This window comes from Larimichthys crocea, chromosome XXIII (assembly GCF_000972845.2).
Source record: "Larimichthys crocea isolate SSNF chromosome XXIII, L_crocea_2.0, whole genome shotgun sequence".
NCBI classification, from domain to species: Eukaryota; Metazoa; Chordata; class Actinopteri; family Sciaenidae; genus Larimichthys; species Larimichthys crocea.
In genome coordinates, this window is record NC_040033.1 from 13,337,995 (window position 1) to 13,357,004 (window position 19,010).

The 19,010-nt window shown below is 39.8% G+C and overlaps 1 protein-coding gene across 3 annotated transcripts in view; it reads left to right on the forward strand.

Annotated features, from left to right (window-relative positions):
* The first annotated feature begins 5,479 nt into the window (after positions 1 to 5,479).
* Positions 5,480 to 19,010, forward strand: part of tpk1 (thiamin pyrophosphokinase 1) — a 60,394-nt gene continuing 46,863 nt past the window's right edge. Inside the window, exons 1-3 of one of the 3 annotated variants that reach the window (XM_010735449.3) lie at positions 5,480 to 5,587; positions 8,205 to 8,290; positions 12,987 to 13,061. In XM_010735449.3, the coding sequence (XP_010733751.2) occupies positions 8,248 to 8,290; positions 12,987 to 13,061 (118 nt within the window). In that variant the 5' untranslated portion in view covers positions 5,480 to 5,587; positions 8,205 to 8,247. Of the gene's footprint in view, positions 5,588 to 6,660; positions 6,680 to 8,204; positions 8,291 to 12,986; positions 13,062 to 19,010 lie in introns of those variants that run through there. The other 2 variants (XM_019254967.2, XM_027274312.1) reach the window with 2 other exon arrangements.

Below are 19,010 nucleotides of genomic sequence, written 5' to 3' on the forward strand. Positions count from 1 at the left end.
GTTTCCTTAAGTGGATTTATCAGAGTTACAGGTTTTCATATCAACATCTAATCAACATCAAAGTGTTCACTGGGCTGTCACGTGCTGTGTGAGAACCCTCTCTAAGTCTCAGTCTAAAATAACCCAGGCACATATTTTTGACTCCATTCCCTGCTGCCAAACCCCAGTTTCTGTTGGTATCACAGGGAGCTCAGAAATCTCCTCCCCCGTGGCATCACCAAGCACCATCTGCATCATCCGGCACTTGGCAGGGCCCGCAGCAGCCCCACCCTTGCATTAACCCCTCCAGCAGTTTCATGGAGGTCAGTCCAGTCCAGCTCTATTTTTTCTCTACCTCCTAGTGACAGGTTGTGCTCTAACTTTGTGATACCAGCCTTCATAGAAATCTTCCTTTAGGAAATATTCATTTCTCAGATGACAGAATCCTACTCTTACCCCGTCCATATACTTTAAACCCTATATCACACCGTCCACTAATGTATACCTCAGTTGATGCCAGGCCCTCGGGACAGATGTGTAGAATGAAAGGCATGAGTGATTAATAACCCACAGTGCTCATTTTTGGCTTCATGTGGGGAAAAAAATGACAAAGCTGCCAGCCCTACTCCTCTCCTAGGAGCACACCCATTGGCCTCCTCAAGAGATATGAGTTTATACTTGCTGCTGGAATAGTGCCACCCCCACGCTCAAGGCCAGTCTTCATCCCTGCTTCTGGACAAGCAGGTGAGGGACACCAGCCCTTAGGCGACGATATCATGACCAAAAAGAAATCTACCAGCTTCCCCTGGATATATGACAGGAAGCCTCTGGGGGGGTTAAATACAGCAAGGTAATGCCACAGGGAGAAAGCTGCCAAGTTGTTGATAATCACCACCCTGTCCATGTATTGGAGTTAAAACAGTGCCCACCTCCACTTCAACATCCCAGGTTCAATCCAACTTGTAATGTGCTCTCTATGTTCTAAGTGGCCCATTCCTCACAGCTAAGGTATACCAGTAATTTAGGCCCTGTCTCTTTCCTTTGAGGGCCATTTGTTAGCTATGAGAGAGAAATCCTCATATATTGCACTAGGTTGTTTTCACCCTAGTAGATCATAGCACTAGACCCTACCTCTAAAACTGCTGAAAAGAGGCTGTCCTCCATTGCCCTTGTGTCCTGTTCATTCCTAACTAAAATGGGTCATCATCGTTGGCAGATAAAAAAGAAAAATGGCCTACTTAGCCCTAATTCAGCTGCACATGCTTCCTAAACAGTAGCCAGTGTGAGGACTTGACCCGAGACCGAGCAGAGCTGTAAGATCCCCTGAGCAACTGCCTTATTTGAGATGCTGCTATTCACCTTTATTAAGCATAAAAAGAAAAACATTACTTGTAGAATCAAATGTTGCATGAATACAAAAACCCGAGAGAATGATGAAAAAGAACAGACGGGCACAATAAGTTGAGGTAAAGCTTGAAAGCAGAGGATGAGACAAGGGAGGACGGGGAGAGGAAAAAGGTAAGACAGATAAAATGGAATAAAGGACAGACAAAGGGAAAGCGCATTAGTGAGGGGGAAAAGGGACAGGTGAAAGAGAAACGACAGGCGGGAGTTGAGGTAATGATAGGGAGAATTAAAGGTAGAGAGAGAACATAAAAGGGAGTCTGAATTTGCATGTCAGTTAGTGCCTCCTTTTTTTGTTTCCTTATCTGTCACAATAACAGGTTTACTCTGCCAGAGGTGAGTGGGGTAATAATGTGAGCCGTGTATACACTGATAGGAGATATTAAATTGAACCCAAGACAAACACACTCACATCTCCATGATATGACCTTGAGAAAATGAAATAAAAACGTCCACAGCAATAGTTATCACTAGATGCTCCTCTGTATCCAGGTGGTAATTTAAGAAGAAATGACCGAGCATGTTTATCTCGGCTTCAGCTAACTACCTTGTTAAGTTACCTTGTTATTTTCTCACAGGTGAAGGTTTGGAAACAGCCCTCCTGGTTCTGATGTGTCAAATAATGAAGGTAATTACCTGCATGAGATAGATAGCCAAAACCTAGAGACCAATCACAATGTTCTGCAAAGAGATAATTAAAAAGCAACAGGCAAGAAAGTTTGATGCACTTCTGTTATTACCTTGCGCAGTAGAAAGAAAGACGGCAATTAAATGTCTGGCAGAAGTTCAGTTGCGGTGTGTTTGTGTACGGTGTTTTTCTGTGGTTTAACCGTCTGCCAGCTGTGAGGATTTTCATGCTGCATTCAGTTGATGACTCAGTTGACTCTTTATGTTGACTGAGGGACTTTTTAGCAGTCATAAGTCTGGAAATGTGGAGAAGCAGCTATTATTATTATTATTTATTTTTACAGTTATTACGCTTAAAGAATTGTATGTAATTCAGGAAATATACTTATTTGCTTTTTTGTAGGCAGCTAGATACAAAGATGGATACCGCTGTAATATCTGTATGTTATATATGAGCTACAGCCAGGAGACACTTTAAAGACTAGCAAAATGTGACAAAAAAAACAAACTTGTACAAATCAAACAAACTAATTACTATCAGTGAATTAGCTGGTTTTCACTGGCTGTAAGAGACATATATGAGGATGGTATTTATTGATCACCGCATACACTCATACACGCTGACCACAAAGCAAACAAGCCCCATTTCTCCAAATGTCAAACCATATTTGAGTAGCTTTATGGAAAATCATCTTATTTCCATTCTGACTGACTGCATAGCACACACATACATCTGCTATCTGGTTATTCTGTTTATTTAGGCTTTATAATATTTACATTGCAATTTATATTCCACTTAATGGTGTTATGGATGTGCCATTCCATCAAATAGAAATATTCTAGATGTCCGTGTGCATCATTTCATTTACAATTTCTCAAAGTTCAGTGAGTCGTGTTTGGTATAATTGGTAACTCTGGGATCTTTGACACCATTTAAAATACATTTCTGGGAGTTTCAACAAGGGTTGGCTGCACAAACAGAGTTTGAGTCATGAGTAAATTCATGAAGTTTAAAAGGTTAAATATTCCACCTATGCCCCTGTTTAATGTTTGGCCATGTAATAAACCTCCCCCCTGCTAGAGGAATGTGGCTGCACTGTAATCTTTACCTAGTCTCTTTCTTGACTATCACCAGTGACTCACTCACTCTCTCACTGACCCATGACCTTCCTCTAAATAACCAAGCAAAAAAAATGTTTTTTTAATTTAAAAATATTTTGTTTTGGAATTCCAAACAGGAGTGGAGGGGAAGAGTGTGAACTCATAAAATGATGGAAGAGTAAGAGAAAGACAAGACGGTGCTGTAAAGAACAATGCTGCAAAAAAAAATAAATAAAAAAATAGATGAAGAATGTAAAAGGATAAATATTAGAAAGATTGATGGACAGGAGAAGGGGAGCCAGTTAGATAGATGCAGAGAGAAGAGAGAGATCTGATCAAACATTCAGGTGGGGTGGCCTTGTAAAAAAAAAAAAAAATCCCTGCCAATGAATGAATGCACTCACCCTGGAATTTATTCATAGATGTATTTATAATGCATGTCAGAGAAGGAATGACTTCCCATGCATCTGAGTGCATGTGCTTGTGTGTGTGTGTGTGTGTGGCCTGTACATGCCGGTGCAAAATTGCATGTTGAGTGTTTGTGTGATATCCTCCCATGTGCAGTCTGTCCTGAAGACAGGGAAAGTGCTGATTGATGAAAGAACATTTGTTTTTAACGAGACTCCTGGATTCACCTTGAGAGGGATTTGTTTTTTCGCTTTACACTGCTTCTACTGGAAATATCTGAAGCATACACCATCTTTCTACTGCTTGTGTATGCGTGAGTATGTGTGTGTGTGTGTGTGTGTGTGTGTACACTCAAGTTTGTTTACCCGTGTGTGTTTTGCTTGAGTACGTTTGTGCAGTGGGTTTTCTGATGTGCCTGCATTTTTGGTGCACTTGTGTGTGATGGTGTGTAAGTCTAACTGTTGTTTGTGTGTGTGTGTGTGTGTGTGTGCTAAAAGCAACTCATTGTGGATCATTAGATTACCCCAAAACAGTAGTTTCATCTCATTTCCTGTCTTTTTTTTGTGTTTGACATTTCTTGTATTCACATACTAGATCTCATAATGTGAAAATGTCTCATAAGCTCTAACATATGAACTGATTAATTAATTAATTAGTACATTAAATTATTGCATTGTAGTGTGTGAATGATTAACAGCAGTCACAGTCTTTGACCATGCTCATTAAACATAAAGAAACAAATTGAATAAATTAAAACCACTGCAATCAAGTGATACCTGCAGTTAGGGTTAATATTTGATCTTTTAAATCAGACAACAAACATCAGAGACTGTTTAGATGTCTGCAGAAGAGCTGACCTCAGTACAGAGAAATACTGAGGACACCTTCAAACACCAAAACTCAGCCTATAAAAGACTTCTATGAGACAGTTTGAATTTCTTTCCTGTTTTTAATCACAGCAGGATGGCTAAAATAGTTGGGAAGATTCTGGTTCATCCACCTCGCTGTGTGTTTTTTAAGCAAGACACTAAAAGCCCTGGTAGATCTCCCTGTGGAGGGGGATCAATGAAGCGCCTAATTGTCCAACTGTTAATGCACCATTAAACCAAATTAGAATTAAACATTAAAATACTCTCCTTAAATAAAACCCTAATCGTATATGGGTCAGTGGTGTTAACGCAAATCTGTTTTAGGGGTTCGTGACATTTTAAAGATTTAAAGGTAGGGTCGTATGAGGTATTTCTGCATAGTCGATTTGTTACTCAAGGGAGATAGTGCTCAGTGTCATCCCAGTTTGGAGAAGCAGACAGAAGCCCCAGCATTGCAGCAGAGCTGCTGTGGACAGGGACAACAGAAAAAAAAAACATATTTTAGCCACCTAAAAGAGGCCCACTTAAAAAAATCAATATCCGTTTAAGCGTGTGCTATAGTGAGCATATTTTCAGCACTTTACCTTGCCATCAGGCAGCCCTTTCTCTTGGTGCTAACTCTTCTCAAGAACTTACATATTCCTAAAAGCCTAAATGTGCTGTGCATGGTGTATTACACTGACAACACAATGACTATGCATAAGTACCTCATACAACACGGGTTCAGAAAACCCAAACTATGCTTCACATATACTCCCAGATAGAACTACAACAGATCGGCAGACACTATTTAACAAGATTTATTTTACTCCCTTTTATTGATAAAATGTATCTGTTTTGTTGATTTGACGTTAAATTGGACATCTGTTCGGTGTCCTTGTCTTGTAATTGGGTGCATAATGATGGTTAACAGTTAAAGGGTGAAAGCAGTGATTGGAATAGTCACTCTCTTATTAGAATAATTTTCACTGCATGAGCCTGAAGAGTGAAATTAAACTCGTTCTCAATTTGCTGAGGAACCCTGGAGTCTCCTTTAAAAAACCTGTGGGGGCTGACTTTGAGGAAGCCATGCTTAAGAAAAACGCCTTTCCATTTTTGGCCTCGAGGTGTCGCCGTAACAAATTTCCCGCCACTCTTTGATCGTGCTGCGCGCTCTCGTTGACTGTTTACATCGTCAATGGCGGAAGTCGCTTCATTCTGTAAGTTTTTAACGAAATGTTTATAAAACGTGGCGGTGACAGCTTTAACACGTGAAGTCGGGTTATGAGTAGTGAGGCGTGGTGTCGTCCTGTGTTGTTTTTGTCAGAGTGGCACGGTTTTATCTGTGAACGACGGGAAGCAGCGTGGTCCATCCCTCCTCTGTGCTGCTGCTGGTTTAAATGTTGAGAGGCTGAATGAGAAGCTGCAGGAGAGGATGCTGACAAACGAAGGCATGAAATTGCTTTTATATTCGACATTTTCGACCTATTTTTCGGTGTTATAACTGTAATAACGTCACAAAAACCGCACCACTTACCTCCAGGATGGTGTTATTTTGTAAAGAAAACTAAGACTGACATTTCACAGGCTTCATCGACTCACCAAAGACGAAAGCTCAAAGTAAAAGCGCCGAATATACTCCCTAAGTATGACTCTGCTTAGGGACCGTCGCAAAAGTGCAACGTCTTTCTTTTTTTCTCTTTTTTCCAATTTTTAATAACTGACTGGAAATTCAATGTCTTTATGAACTCATTATGAAGCTTGCACAGTCATCTAGTTTCCAGAAAAAAAGTTTTTAAAAGGCATAAGTAATCAGTGTATATAATTCATTCATATTTATGGCTTTTATTTTGTAGTAACGTATATAATTCATTCATATTTATGGCTTTTATTTTGTAGTAACTGCTTGTTTTAACACATATTTTATACACACAAAAAAAAAAGGTGTTCTTGAAAATATAGGGTTGTGGGAACTCCACAATGAGTTCATAAACACATCAGAAGTGGTGTTGTTGGTGTTGATATAAAAACAAGTGAGCTATTACAAAATAAAAGCTGTAAATATGAATTAATTATATACACTGATTACTTATGCCTTTTTAAAAACTCTTGAAAGGGTTTTTCTTGAAAATAAATGTCAACACATCAGAAGTGGTTTGGTGTTGACAGGATGACTTTCCAGTGAGTTATAAAAAATTGGGAAAAAAAGACTTTTGTGACGGTCCCTAAGCACTCTGGCTGCCTTAGGGCACTAGGAAGTATATTTGGCGAGGTCACTTGATCTTGATCTTTCGCCAGACTGGCTGATTTTGGTGAGTCGATGAAGCCTGTGAAATGTCAGTCTTAGTTTTCTGTACAAAATAACACCATCCTGGGGGTAATTGGTGCGGTTTTCCTGAAACTATTACAGTTAGAACGCCGGAAAATAGGAAAATGTTGAATATTAAACCAATTTCATGGCGCCTAAAGGCTGCTGTTTTCATTTTTCTTGGAGTATTTATTAAAAAACACAGCAAAGCAGAATTTAGCATCATTGATATCCATGGCAGCAAATGTTAGTGACTGACTTATGTTATAATAAAACACGTAGAAATATGAAAGTTACGTTATAAATACATAATATGCACATTCTTGGTCTGAAGTGAAAATATGTGGGTAATATCAGGATTCGGTTACATAATTCCACTCTATGGCAGCTAGCTTCAATCATTTACCAAATTATTATAGCTGTTAATAATTGATGTAGTTCTGTTTTTTAACTTTGAAAAATAAGCCTGGTTGTGCTGTCGGTATGTGGAGGGAGGAAGAATAGTCATTAAGAGAGCTGCAATCTAATGTGGTTGTTCAAAGTTCAGCTGGGGTTGAGTCAGTACTGTGTCCATTATCTACACTGTTTTCTTTCTTAACCATCCTATTATCCCTCAGTCTTTAACATAAATCAGTTTTCTGACTAACTGATATATTGTTTTTCAATAAAATATATAAATAAGTGATTATAAATTCTCACTGTGGTGCTTCAAATTGCTTCTGTCCGAGTAACAGTCCAGAACCCCCCAAATATTCAATTTACTTTATCAAATGTGTAAAAAAAAAAAGCCACATATTTGGGATTGTTACTTGAGAAATAAGTGATAAAACATTAGCTATAGATAAAAATAGTTGCAGATTCATATTCTGTCAACTGACTAATTCATTAATTGACTAATTGCTGGAGCTTTATTTATTTTTATGACAAATTGAGCTGCTTTACAGGTTTGTTTCCTCTTCAGCAGACTGTGACGATTGTCCTGAAATGCTGCTTACACATTATCATTATCATGCTTACTGTGTCATTAAATCCTTAGTTGAATGAAAGAAATATCAATCTGCTTCTGTAACCATTTTGATTATTGATTGATCAACAGAAATGCATTCTCTGCTTGGCAGCTTCTTCACTGTGAGCATTTACTTATTTTACTGTGTGATATCATTGCCTCAGACTCAATACTTTTAGGTTTTAGACTGATGATCAAGAAATCAAAAAAACAATCTGCACATTAATCAATAGCAAAAATAATCTTTAGTTGCAGCCGTGGTGTCAATATTGTGTTTTGAGTTACCCAGTGATCCAACCTTGAGCATCGTCATGCTCATGTGTGCGTGTCAGAGTTTGTATTCAGTCTGCTTGTTTCAGGGGGAATAATTAGCCCAGAGGGAGGCTGGTGGTTAACTGGAATTAGAAACATGTTGAAAAATTCAATGACTTACTTTGAGCTGGGTGAAACAAAAGAACAAAAGGAACAAGAAGATAAAAGCGTAGAAGAGTAGCAACAGTGTCTGCTCTCTTCTCGGTTCCAGGCGAGCTGGCTGATTGAAGACGGGGCTCCTGTGGATCCTGGCCATGGATGAAGAGTTGACGCCTTTGGACTGCCTGCTGCCCTCAGGTACTGTCTTTCAAGCACACATTCCCTTGGCGCAAATACACATGGATGCAATCAATCAAATACACACAGGTCCATGCCCGGGCACATACAGTATGTTCACCCACAAGCCACATTTGTGTGTGCGACACTCAAACACAGACAAGTCTGCATGCGTTTGATCAAAACACACACTTACTCACATCACTGTCACACTTGTCTTCCTCCTCCCTGCTTCTCCCCCTCGCTCTGACACACAAACAGTCTTGGGGGAAATGAAACTCAAAAACAAATCACTGGCACTTTCATGACAACAATGTGTATATGTATGAGATGCACTTCCCTCTGTTTTGTTTTGTTAGGATGCGTACATAATGAATTTGTAGTGAAAGAGGGCTTGGTGTGTTTGCTTATAATGTTAGCTGTTTGAGAAAAACAGACTTTGAAGAGGTATTTTGATTACTGAGATATACTAAATATGTCTCGCTGTGGAATAAAGTCCCTGTCTTTGTATGAATCCACTTTGTTGAATCACAACACTGGACAACACAGGAAAGAAAAAAAGATCCCACCGTTGTTCATTCTATCCTTTCAGATGGCGTGTAAGCACGTCGCTGTAGCAAGATTTCCCCTAAGATGTTTTGTTCCCGTTAAAGCCCTTACAAAACTCTCCACACGGTCAGTGCTTACTGCTCTGCAGACCTGAGGAAGAAGCTGGTTATAGCTGCCTTTAGCCACTGCTCTCAGGTCAAGGTTTATGTGAGCTCCCTGGTGGTGTGTGTGAGTGCAGAGCGGAGAGCTGATATGAGCCTAAGGGCGGGTCTTACACAGAGCTGTAAAGGTCGAGGGGAGCGTACAACAGTTTGGCCTGTAGAGGAGACAGCAGGCACATGTAGTTCCCTCAATCTCTCATGTCTGTCTTGTATTTCACCTACAGTTACATTTGCTGTTTCTATGTAGTTTTCACGACCTCTCTTATAAAGAGCTAATTTTGTAGCTTGCCTGAAAAATATTCCTGCCTTACAAGCTTGTACATTCTAATAAAGGGGACTGCCATTGATTGAGTAGCAACAAATAGACTCGGTTTGTCCAAATTAAATTGTAATGTGGAGCTGAGCAATGGATGGAAATGTTGTCCACCCACAGAAAAATAAACACAGAGCTTAGGAGCGAAAAAACAAACGCAATTTCCCAAGAAATCTCAGTAGTGTCGGTGCATTTCCCTCTCTCATCATTCTTGAATTCTGTGGCATACAGTGATCACAGATGTGAGCCTGCTTCATAAACAGAGTAAGCATCCCGATGCAAAAGTGGGAAATCCACTTTTAAATGTATCTCAGTAATCTGTGCTGTTGCATTCCTGGAGTGATTTTGTAAAGCAGTGCCGTAATTTGCTGCAACCACTTTCCTTCAACCTGCCACTGTTTGGATTGCTGAAGAATCTGGTATTGAGCAGTTTTTGAGTGCGAAATGTTGTTTATGTTTGCCCATTCACAGAGTGGAGTGTAAAAAAATACCAAACAAGAATGCGAGGTGCAATGCCAGAAGAGTTTTCTAGAGGGGATTTAATATGACCATGAAATTCTCCAAAATCAAATTGACAATAATGAAGGTAACAAAGATATAATAATTAGTTTGATTGAGATTGTATTTATGACATAATTGAGAAAAACAGATATAAACAGGCCTACAATGATTCATACATCCCTTGTTCATCATTCCTGTTTATTTACCTGTGTTGGCTTTGGCAATGCTTAGTCAAACAGCTCACTTACAGTCGTGTCCTTTGTCTCTTATGTTGATTTAAATCTTGCTTTGTGGTTCCCATCTATCAGCGTACAAACTTAGTACTATCTATTCTGTTTCACTCACAGCATTGGAGAATACTTCCTCTCTGAAACAGTTTTTGAGCCAATTTGGAGCCAGGGTTGGCTCTTTATCAGGTACCTGCCTCTGCACCTGGTGAAGAGAGCCAACCTGGGCATGAAATGTAGTACTCTCGCTAAATAAATTAGAGACAAACTGTTTCTCAAAGGGAGCGTTGTTGCCAGTTTCTATGAAACATGATTTAACAATTAAGCAATTAGTCCATCAACGGAGACTGTCTACAATTGTGATAACAGATTAATCTTAAGTAAGTAAGCTATCAGCACTGCGTGATGTACCACATATTTATAGTTTTGGTTACATTATACTGTATTGCGCTCTTCTGTCTTTTTCTTCCGTTGACTCTCTCTCCTCCTGTTTGTCTCCATTGAGCCATTAATCCTCTTGTTTAACAACAAAGGCCACTGTAATTGTGCTCCTGTATCTGCACATATGTTTGTATATACTTGACATTCTCACACATGTACGTGATTTGCGCAGATCAGGAACACAGAAGTGGTGTTGATTTTCTATGCTCGTACGGCTCGAAAATCAATAGCACGCAAAGGGCAACGACATCAGTCAAGAGACACTCACTTCTGATAGGATGCTATCAGCATCCATTGCATCAAATGTTTACTCAAACATGTTTGGAGTTTGTACAGTGTACAAATCCAAGATTTATTCTAAAGATTGCACAGGGTGTGCAAATAATCCCCCAAACGGTTGCGGAACAGATCAGAGCACACACACTCTCTCCTGATGATATAATTGTGTTGATAAATCTGTCACTTGCTCTGAAAGGTAAAATATGTGTGTGAGAGTCCCTGTATCATCATTTTAAAATCTCCCTCCCAACTGTACAGAATAATGAAACACTTTTCCCTCCATTAGATAAGTGTAGAGTATATTTCCATGGCTTCTTTGGTTTAATCTCTTGCAGGAAATGCTTATCTACACTCTCGGTTTAGAATATAAAAACAGCCTGTGGATGTCTGCATTTTAACATCCCCAGTATGAATTTTAAATTTCACTATTTCAATTATACATATTTATTCCTGGAATATCGATGTGCTGGGTCTTTTATTTTGAGTGTGCGTGTATGTGTGTGTATGTTTGTGTTTGTGGTTTTTATGCTGTCTGACACTTTTAAAAGAATCCCAAGGTGACATTTCTTTGAACGTAGTTCACAAGGCTCTGCACCTTTTCCCGTGTGTGTATGTGTGGAGGTGAGTGTTTGTGTGACGAGGGGTTATCTGAAAAGTCACGGCTGGTTGAGTTTGTCTTTTGTTCTCTGTACACCTCCAGCCAATTAAGAGACAAGACTGACAAACCTGCTCCTCCTCTTCCTCCTCCTCATCTACCCTTTCTTGCGTCCTCCTTTCTTTCCCTCCTCTTTGGTGTCTCCTCTTTATCCTCTCTTCCCTTCATCCTTCTTTTACCGTGCTCTGCTGGGGTTGACTTTTCATATTGGAAATGACCTTCCAGTGATGTGAACTTTTTAACAACATCAAGCCCACTGCTGCAACAAAGTCACAAACCCAAAGGACATTTTTTTCCTCTCCACACTTTCCCAGCCAAACCAAAATGCACTCTCTTGAGGTTGTAAATCCCAAAAAAGATTTTTGCACATTTTGCAATGAGAATTTCATGACACCTAAAGCTGTTCACGGTTGCGGCCTCCAATATATCAGAAAAGGTGTATTGGGAAAGATCCAAGCTTTATTTATTATGTCCAGTTGTGTGGAATTTACATAAACATAGAGAGAGGGAAGGGGACATTGAAATCACAGGATGTTCTGCTTGCATATGACATTTTGGCTTTGCTACAAAAGGCAACAACAAGATGGCTGAGAAATCATTCATGAGGGCAGACAAAAGTGTGAAAGATAAATGAGCAAATGGGTAAGTGTGGAGGCGAGGGAAAGAGAGGTTGTCCTTTAGTCTTTGGTCCATTAAAGCTTTTCTAGCAGCACGGATTTTACTTTGTCTGTGAATGCTGCATCTTCCATTATTTTATTTTTTTTTTCCATCGCCTACAGATAGAAAAATGACAATTCTAAAGTGTTAGTCAGGGGATCTGCATTAGCAGCAGAGCAAAAGAAAAGCGAAAAGCAAGATGGATGGGGGGATTGAGGGAGGAAATAGATTTGTGAAATGATGCACCCTGGGAAAGAGACTTTGACAAAGAAGCATGAAGGAACAGTGAGAGGAAAGAGAGAAACTATATTGCAGGTAACTTTCATTTGCAATGGCTTTCCTCTGTCATGTAGTTATACATGACAGAGGAAAGCCAGGTCAAGGTTTTCAAATGAGCATCAGTGAAATAATAATAATAATGATGAGATTTCCCCTTAAAAACAATTAACAATACAGGGGAAGGAGAATAGGAATAAATACATATTTAATAGATGCAGTACATAACGTGTGTACATTTGTTATGTTTTTATGTTATATTCTAATTTTGTTAACAAACGACCAATCACAGCATTGATTGGATTGAGTGGGGAAACATTTTTAAACATTCACAAAACCGATATTCAACATCCAGAACGTTTGGATTGATTTCTGCATTTCATTCTCTCTCTTATTTTCCTGTGTCCGTGTAGAGCATGATAACGACTTCATAATCAAACTATTGTTTTCATTTAGTTCTGGTTTTGTCACATTTAGTGTCACAAACAACAGGCCTCTAGTCTGTTTTTTTTTTTTTAAAGGTATTTCTTTAACATGCAAATGCCGTTGTGTTGTGTTTTTGCTATGTGTCGATTACGCATCGTCTGTCTGTGTCTAAATCTGATTGTGTATGATTCATACATTTGTCATCTCCCCTTCCTTCTATCGTCATCTGCAGGCAAGCAAAAGATCTGTCTGATCATTCTGAACCAGCCCTTGGATAAGGACTACCTACACATCCTCTGGAGTAAAGGTACAATATCTCACACATCACCAACACACATCAAACCAACCCCCATTCATATCACTTAGATCCCGTCTTCATTGGTGTGCGCTGAGCATGTATTCCCCTGTTATTGTTTTTTCTACCCTCTCGCCTTTGTAGCCTCCACTGCGCAAAATCTTAATTGCTGCCATGTCATTGAAAATGCCCCTTCTCTGCCCTCTGCCCACATTTTCTGTGGGATGCGTTTTAATGAAGCGAAAGTTGTTCGTTTTTATTTTGTGCAGAAAATAATTTGCCTTTTTATTTTATTTTTTCAAAAACTCGTGGCTGTGTGACCTGAATGATGATTATAATCCTGTTATGACCCCGGCTTAAAGTAAGCAACATGAAGGAAGAAAACTAAATTAGAAGAGCCAAATTTTAGGTTTGTTAAAGCCACTTGGAACCCAACCGCCTTCTAACTATGCAATTAAGGGTCTTGTGTAGATAATAGTAAGCATCTGAAAAGTATTAGGAATTAGTTTCAGTTATAGATGGTATAAAACATCAACAAACAGCTCAGTGTGGTGGCTCTGGTCATCACCATCTTTGTAGTCCTACCTCCACTACCTCCCGGCTAATCTAAAAATAGGCAAAGAAACCTGAATGAAACCTGTGTGAGATCCTTCCTCACTCCTTGCTCCTCACTTTTCAGAACAGAAATGAGAGCTTTACAACAGCCTGCAAGATGACCAACAAGAACAACTCCTGGATTAAGTGAGGACTGAGTAGCAAAAAAAAAAATCAAATAGATTGTGTGAGGTGGAGGACTGACCTTTTGTAGGTGGGTCAGCTGCTGTTAGGACAGGAGATGTTAGTTGATTGGGAGCTTCCTAATACAAAGAACACAAGACAAGTAAACAAAAAACTATACTGGTCATAACAAACATAGATACGCAGACACAAATTATAATAAACTCTCAATGCATGCACAGCCTTAATGATTTTCTTTCCCCTGGGACAGTGGCTTTTTTTTACACGTTTAAATGACATAACAATTTTTGAATCAGACAACTGTGTAACCGAAATTGATTTGATCCAATAGGTGCTATATTGTAACGTTCCATTTATCATTTTTTATAGTTCATTAGGTTTCATAGCACTTTCATCTAACTTTATTATAGACCTTCAGTCCCATTGAAAGCATTCTTATAGCAATTGTAAGGTCTCACGGGAGTCAACATGGATGGTACATCCATTCGGTAATCATTTTCATTCAAGTGTATATATATTTTCTATAGAGAATTGGTCAGTAAATAATGTGAAGACAGGCAATGGCAGTAAGTGTCCACTCCACTCAACAGGGGAATGACAGTGTCAGTATGGACAAACTCACTGGACCCCCTGCAATCATAACATTAGGGTTTCAATCATAACACATTTATCCTCGCCAGAGACTTGCATCTGTGAGAACTCTTGCAGCCTTTCAGCATGAGAGGAAATGGCCTGGTTAGTGCAGGATATGGAAAGATAGGAAGTACTTCGGCAAGCACATTTGTGTCTCATTGCTGCGCAGCCCTTTCTTATACATATAAAGTCAGAAAAGGACACAGTTTTCTGAAAAAAAAGGGCAGAGATATTCAAGTGGGATGTGGGGCTGCACATTCATATTCAAAGCATACAGTACTTGTTGCATTTATACAAGCTCACTGAATAGCTCCACTTGGCACTTTTAGAATAACAGTCATACCCAAGTGTAATTTGCTGATTATTATGGAAGATGAGAAGACCTGTGTTCATTCACATTTACATCAGCAAACTGCTGTTCCCAAGTTTGCTAGCGGTTTATGAACCAAGAACTAGATTCCAACCACTTTTTTATATTCGGTAACTAGAGGATATAAAATTGATTAGATTTTCCTCCTGCTTCATGAATACTGAAGACCCTAAAAGACAAACTGAAATTCAGAAAATTCAAAAACATGCACAAAAGGCTCATCATTAAAAGAGGGAAAATAGGTTTTTGAGAGGAAGTAGAGCTCCAGACTCCCCGAGGTGTCGCTTATGAGATGCGTTGGTGCATAACGGTTGTGCTACTTGACTGTGATGTATTAAATATGCAAAGCTGACTTTGAGCCTTTAAACCAGACAGTGCCATTTCAACCTGTATGCTGCAACTTTGATTTTCTTTTAAATCGGTTGAACTGATCAGAAACGGAGCCTAACTGAACAAAATAAGTGGAATAAAAACGGGGCCAAAGTTGTAAGGCATTTAATTGTTTTTATCAAGACAGAGTAGAAAGAAAGTGGCCTCGATCCTTGGTTCTCAACAGTTTTGAAGCTCAGACGATGAAACAACAACAGTAAGGAACTGCAATCACACGGATTTATGAAAAATGTAATACACAGACTTGTGGTGTCAGAGAAGAGAGTTAGAAACAAAACAGGGTAGCTTTAAAGGCAAATTTGTGCTTTAAACCACTTCAGATTAATCTTAAACAACACATTTTCGATACTTTCATTAACTTAGCAAAAACCCAAGAGGCACCTGAGCTTTTCCCATCACACAGCAGTCACATGATCAGACTCTTGATTTTCACCTTTATTCAAGAGAACATGTTTATTGGCATTAGACAAAGCTATTTCCATCTGATCTCACACCGAGGTTGCCTGCTGCACCAAGATAAGAACTTAAAACCTTAAAACTGTATGTCCAAGGGGAGTGTGAAGACCTCTAGGGTTTCGGGCTGGGAGGATGTCATTCTGTGTTGAGGAGCCTGGGAGGTGGAGCTACAGCCCCATCATCAGATGCAGCACACCCGAGGAAGCTGCGGATAAAGCAGGCCTTACTTCTCGCTCTCTCACCTGACTGCCCACCTGACTGCTCTTTTGTTTGCATTTGGTGATATACCACTATCTAGCTGTTTGTTTAATTTAATTCATCTTCTGGGCAGGAGATAAAGCACTTCAATTAGTAGACTTTGTGTGGCTTCCCTTCTTTGTCACTGCTGTTTGAGCCAGGTTGTGACAGGAGGAACATCCGCACAATGCTATCAAAAATCAAACTGCTTATTTTGTCATAAAATTGCTGTCATTTATATGATTCACACGCCCATTTGTAATTTTGCAGTGCAAATAAAGTCTAAATTGAAGACCGTTTTTCAATATTCAGCTTAAATTGTCTGTTTGCTACGAGAATGGGAAGATATCCGACTGGATTTATGCCCTGTTGATAACAACTGACCCTCAACAGTATTTGGAGATTGTTATTTTTGGTTTAATATCCTTATTTTCAAATTCCAGATTTGGTCATACTCCAGAGACAAAATTTTACATAAATGCATTGTGTGGCTGTTGCATATTGTTTAACTCATGTTTGTTATCCCATTCAGTATATACCAGTAAGACAGGAGCAAGAATCATAAGGCAAGCACTGCATCAAGTAAATCAAACAAAACACATCCTTTATAGTGAGATGGACATAGCGGATGTACTTTGACAGTATGATGCGCTTGATAGTGTAATATGGCAGATTTAGGGATTTGCTCTCTCTTAGATGAGCCTATTCATAAAAAAAGTTTCAGAGATTGAGAGTGCCACAGGCAATGCTGTGGTGTGAATGTCAGAAATTGGGAAGCTTTCTTGATCAGTTTTGCTCTTGGCAGCAGTGCACATGGGACTTGGAAGAAGTTTTGACAGGATGATGATGGTGCATGAATGGCAGATCTCAGATCGCTCATAGCGTGATGGTAAACACGCTTGTAGCAAGTTTATCGCTCCTCACTTGATATGCCATGTATTTTTAATGTTGTTTATGAGATGAGCTGATGACAGTGTGCGCATGAGTATGCTCTGGAGAGTGTGTCACTCTCCAGATGGTTGCTCACCTGGAGGCTCCGTAGCTAGGTCTCCACCCTTACAGACACAGACATCTGCACACACAGGCGCACATGCACGCGCCACTCTCAGGTCCTCTGATGTGCTGCCCCTGGGCCCCCCTCATCACCTGTGGGAGAGGTAGAGCAGCAGGGTGCAAAAGAGCGATGGAGGCTTGAAGAGCGCAAGGCTGATCAAAGGGAAACTGATTTACAGGTGCCGAGTGTGATGTTGTGAAGTGGGATCAAGCTGCTTATCTCACTCATGCACCCTCTCAGTCATCTAGTCAGTCACCCACTCACCTGTTCACTCTATCAGTCACTCATTTACTTACTTACAAATCCCTCACTTACCCATTGTGTCACAACACAAACAAGCAAATCAATAAAGTAATCAGTGGCAACTCTTCACAAGACAAAAAAAAAATACAGGTAGGCTGTGTTTACTTCAAGTGCTTTGTTTTGTAATTCCCTGATGTGGAGTAGCTTGCTGAATTTGAAGTTTATGAACATCACTTGTCAGAAAGTTGAGTATCAGCCTTGCAATCAGACTGGTCGGGTGATGTGGCTGCAGTGCATTAGTGTGCACATTCACACTTCCTGCACCTCTGCATTTAAGCACACATTTTAAATGGGAGTAAATAGGTCTGCGGAGCTATTAGCGATGATTGATGGCAGAGATCAAAACAAGGCTGAAAAGCAATCCTTGTAAAGACTGTCAGTGGAAAGGGAAGGAGAATGAGTGGAAGAGCCGGTGAGATTGTGTGACCTAGAATTATAAAGAGTAACAGAGTGGAGCTAGAGAGAAAGAAAATGAGATGTTTGTGCAGGAAATCAATCAAATTTGAGGCAAGGTGTAGAGAGCAGGGTGGATCTGGAGACAGGGTGACAGATGGAGGCGAAGAGGTGGACTGATAGATGAAGGGAGGGTGTCGAGGCATCATAATAAGGATAATAATCTTTTCACTGCTCTCTGTGACCGTTTGCCCTCTCCCGTACTGTGCTAAAGCCTCAACCTGACAGGCATTAATCCTCACCACTAACCTCATCAATACTGGCCTGCTATGGAATACACAGTGCCCCGCAGCAATGTGTGTCTGTGTGTGTGTTTCTGCATCTTTTCTACATTAAACTCAGCAGTGAAATAGATAATTAAAAACACACTGAAATGACAGCTTTAGTACTGTGTTTGGAAGTGCTTTATCTCCTGCCCACCGTATGTATCTATCATACAGCTGAGTGAGTGACAGGAGGAGTTGGTAGTGAAGCCTCCATGGAGGGATTATTATGGCTAGTTAATTTACAAGGTCATCTTCCCCGACTGCTTCTGCTGTCCCTCCGCTCAGCTCACATCATATCACCGTCAAGATTCATAAGGGCTGTGTCTCTGTGCGTGGTTTTCTGCTGAGCTTGTCTGTTAAACTCGTATGCTTTAAAGAGAAGGAGAAGATGGAGTTGGTTAGGCAGTTGCATTCACAACTGTGGTGTACTTTAAGCAGCCGGCAATCCATTGTTTCAGTGGGACAATGACAGTAATTGTATCTTCATCGCCTGTGGATTGAGTGCAGATGAAGAGATCATATTTCTCAAGTTCAGTTTACCCACTTTTGCCATTTACTCTGATGAAGACAAATCGAATGTTGAGAGATCTAGAAAAACACACACTCCCACAGGCATTTGAGAAAGTTTCCGTTACAAGAAAAACAAACTTTTAAATACGCTTGACCTGTTTTGTGTAAATTTGTGGTCTTGGGAACAGCAGCATTTAAAAGACAGAAGAAGATTTGACATGCAGACACGAATCAAAACTACAAAATGTAAATATACACTCAGGGACATCAAAAGGGAATAGCTGTCTCAGGGATATGAAATACAAACTTTTAAATGAATGATAGTGCTAAGGAGCAGTGTTATTACAGGTGCGTCCCTTTTTTTTATGCTATTCCACTGATGATGGCAGTAACCTGTAAAGGAGTTTAGTAATGTTCTCATAAAGGTAGTGAACAACTGTTGGCAGGTAAGCACGAATGTAAACAACAGAGGAAATGCATTCAACACATTTGTTGGGTCACACGGATGCACACATGTATTTGGTGATGAGAAACACTTGATAGTTTGTTTA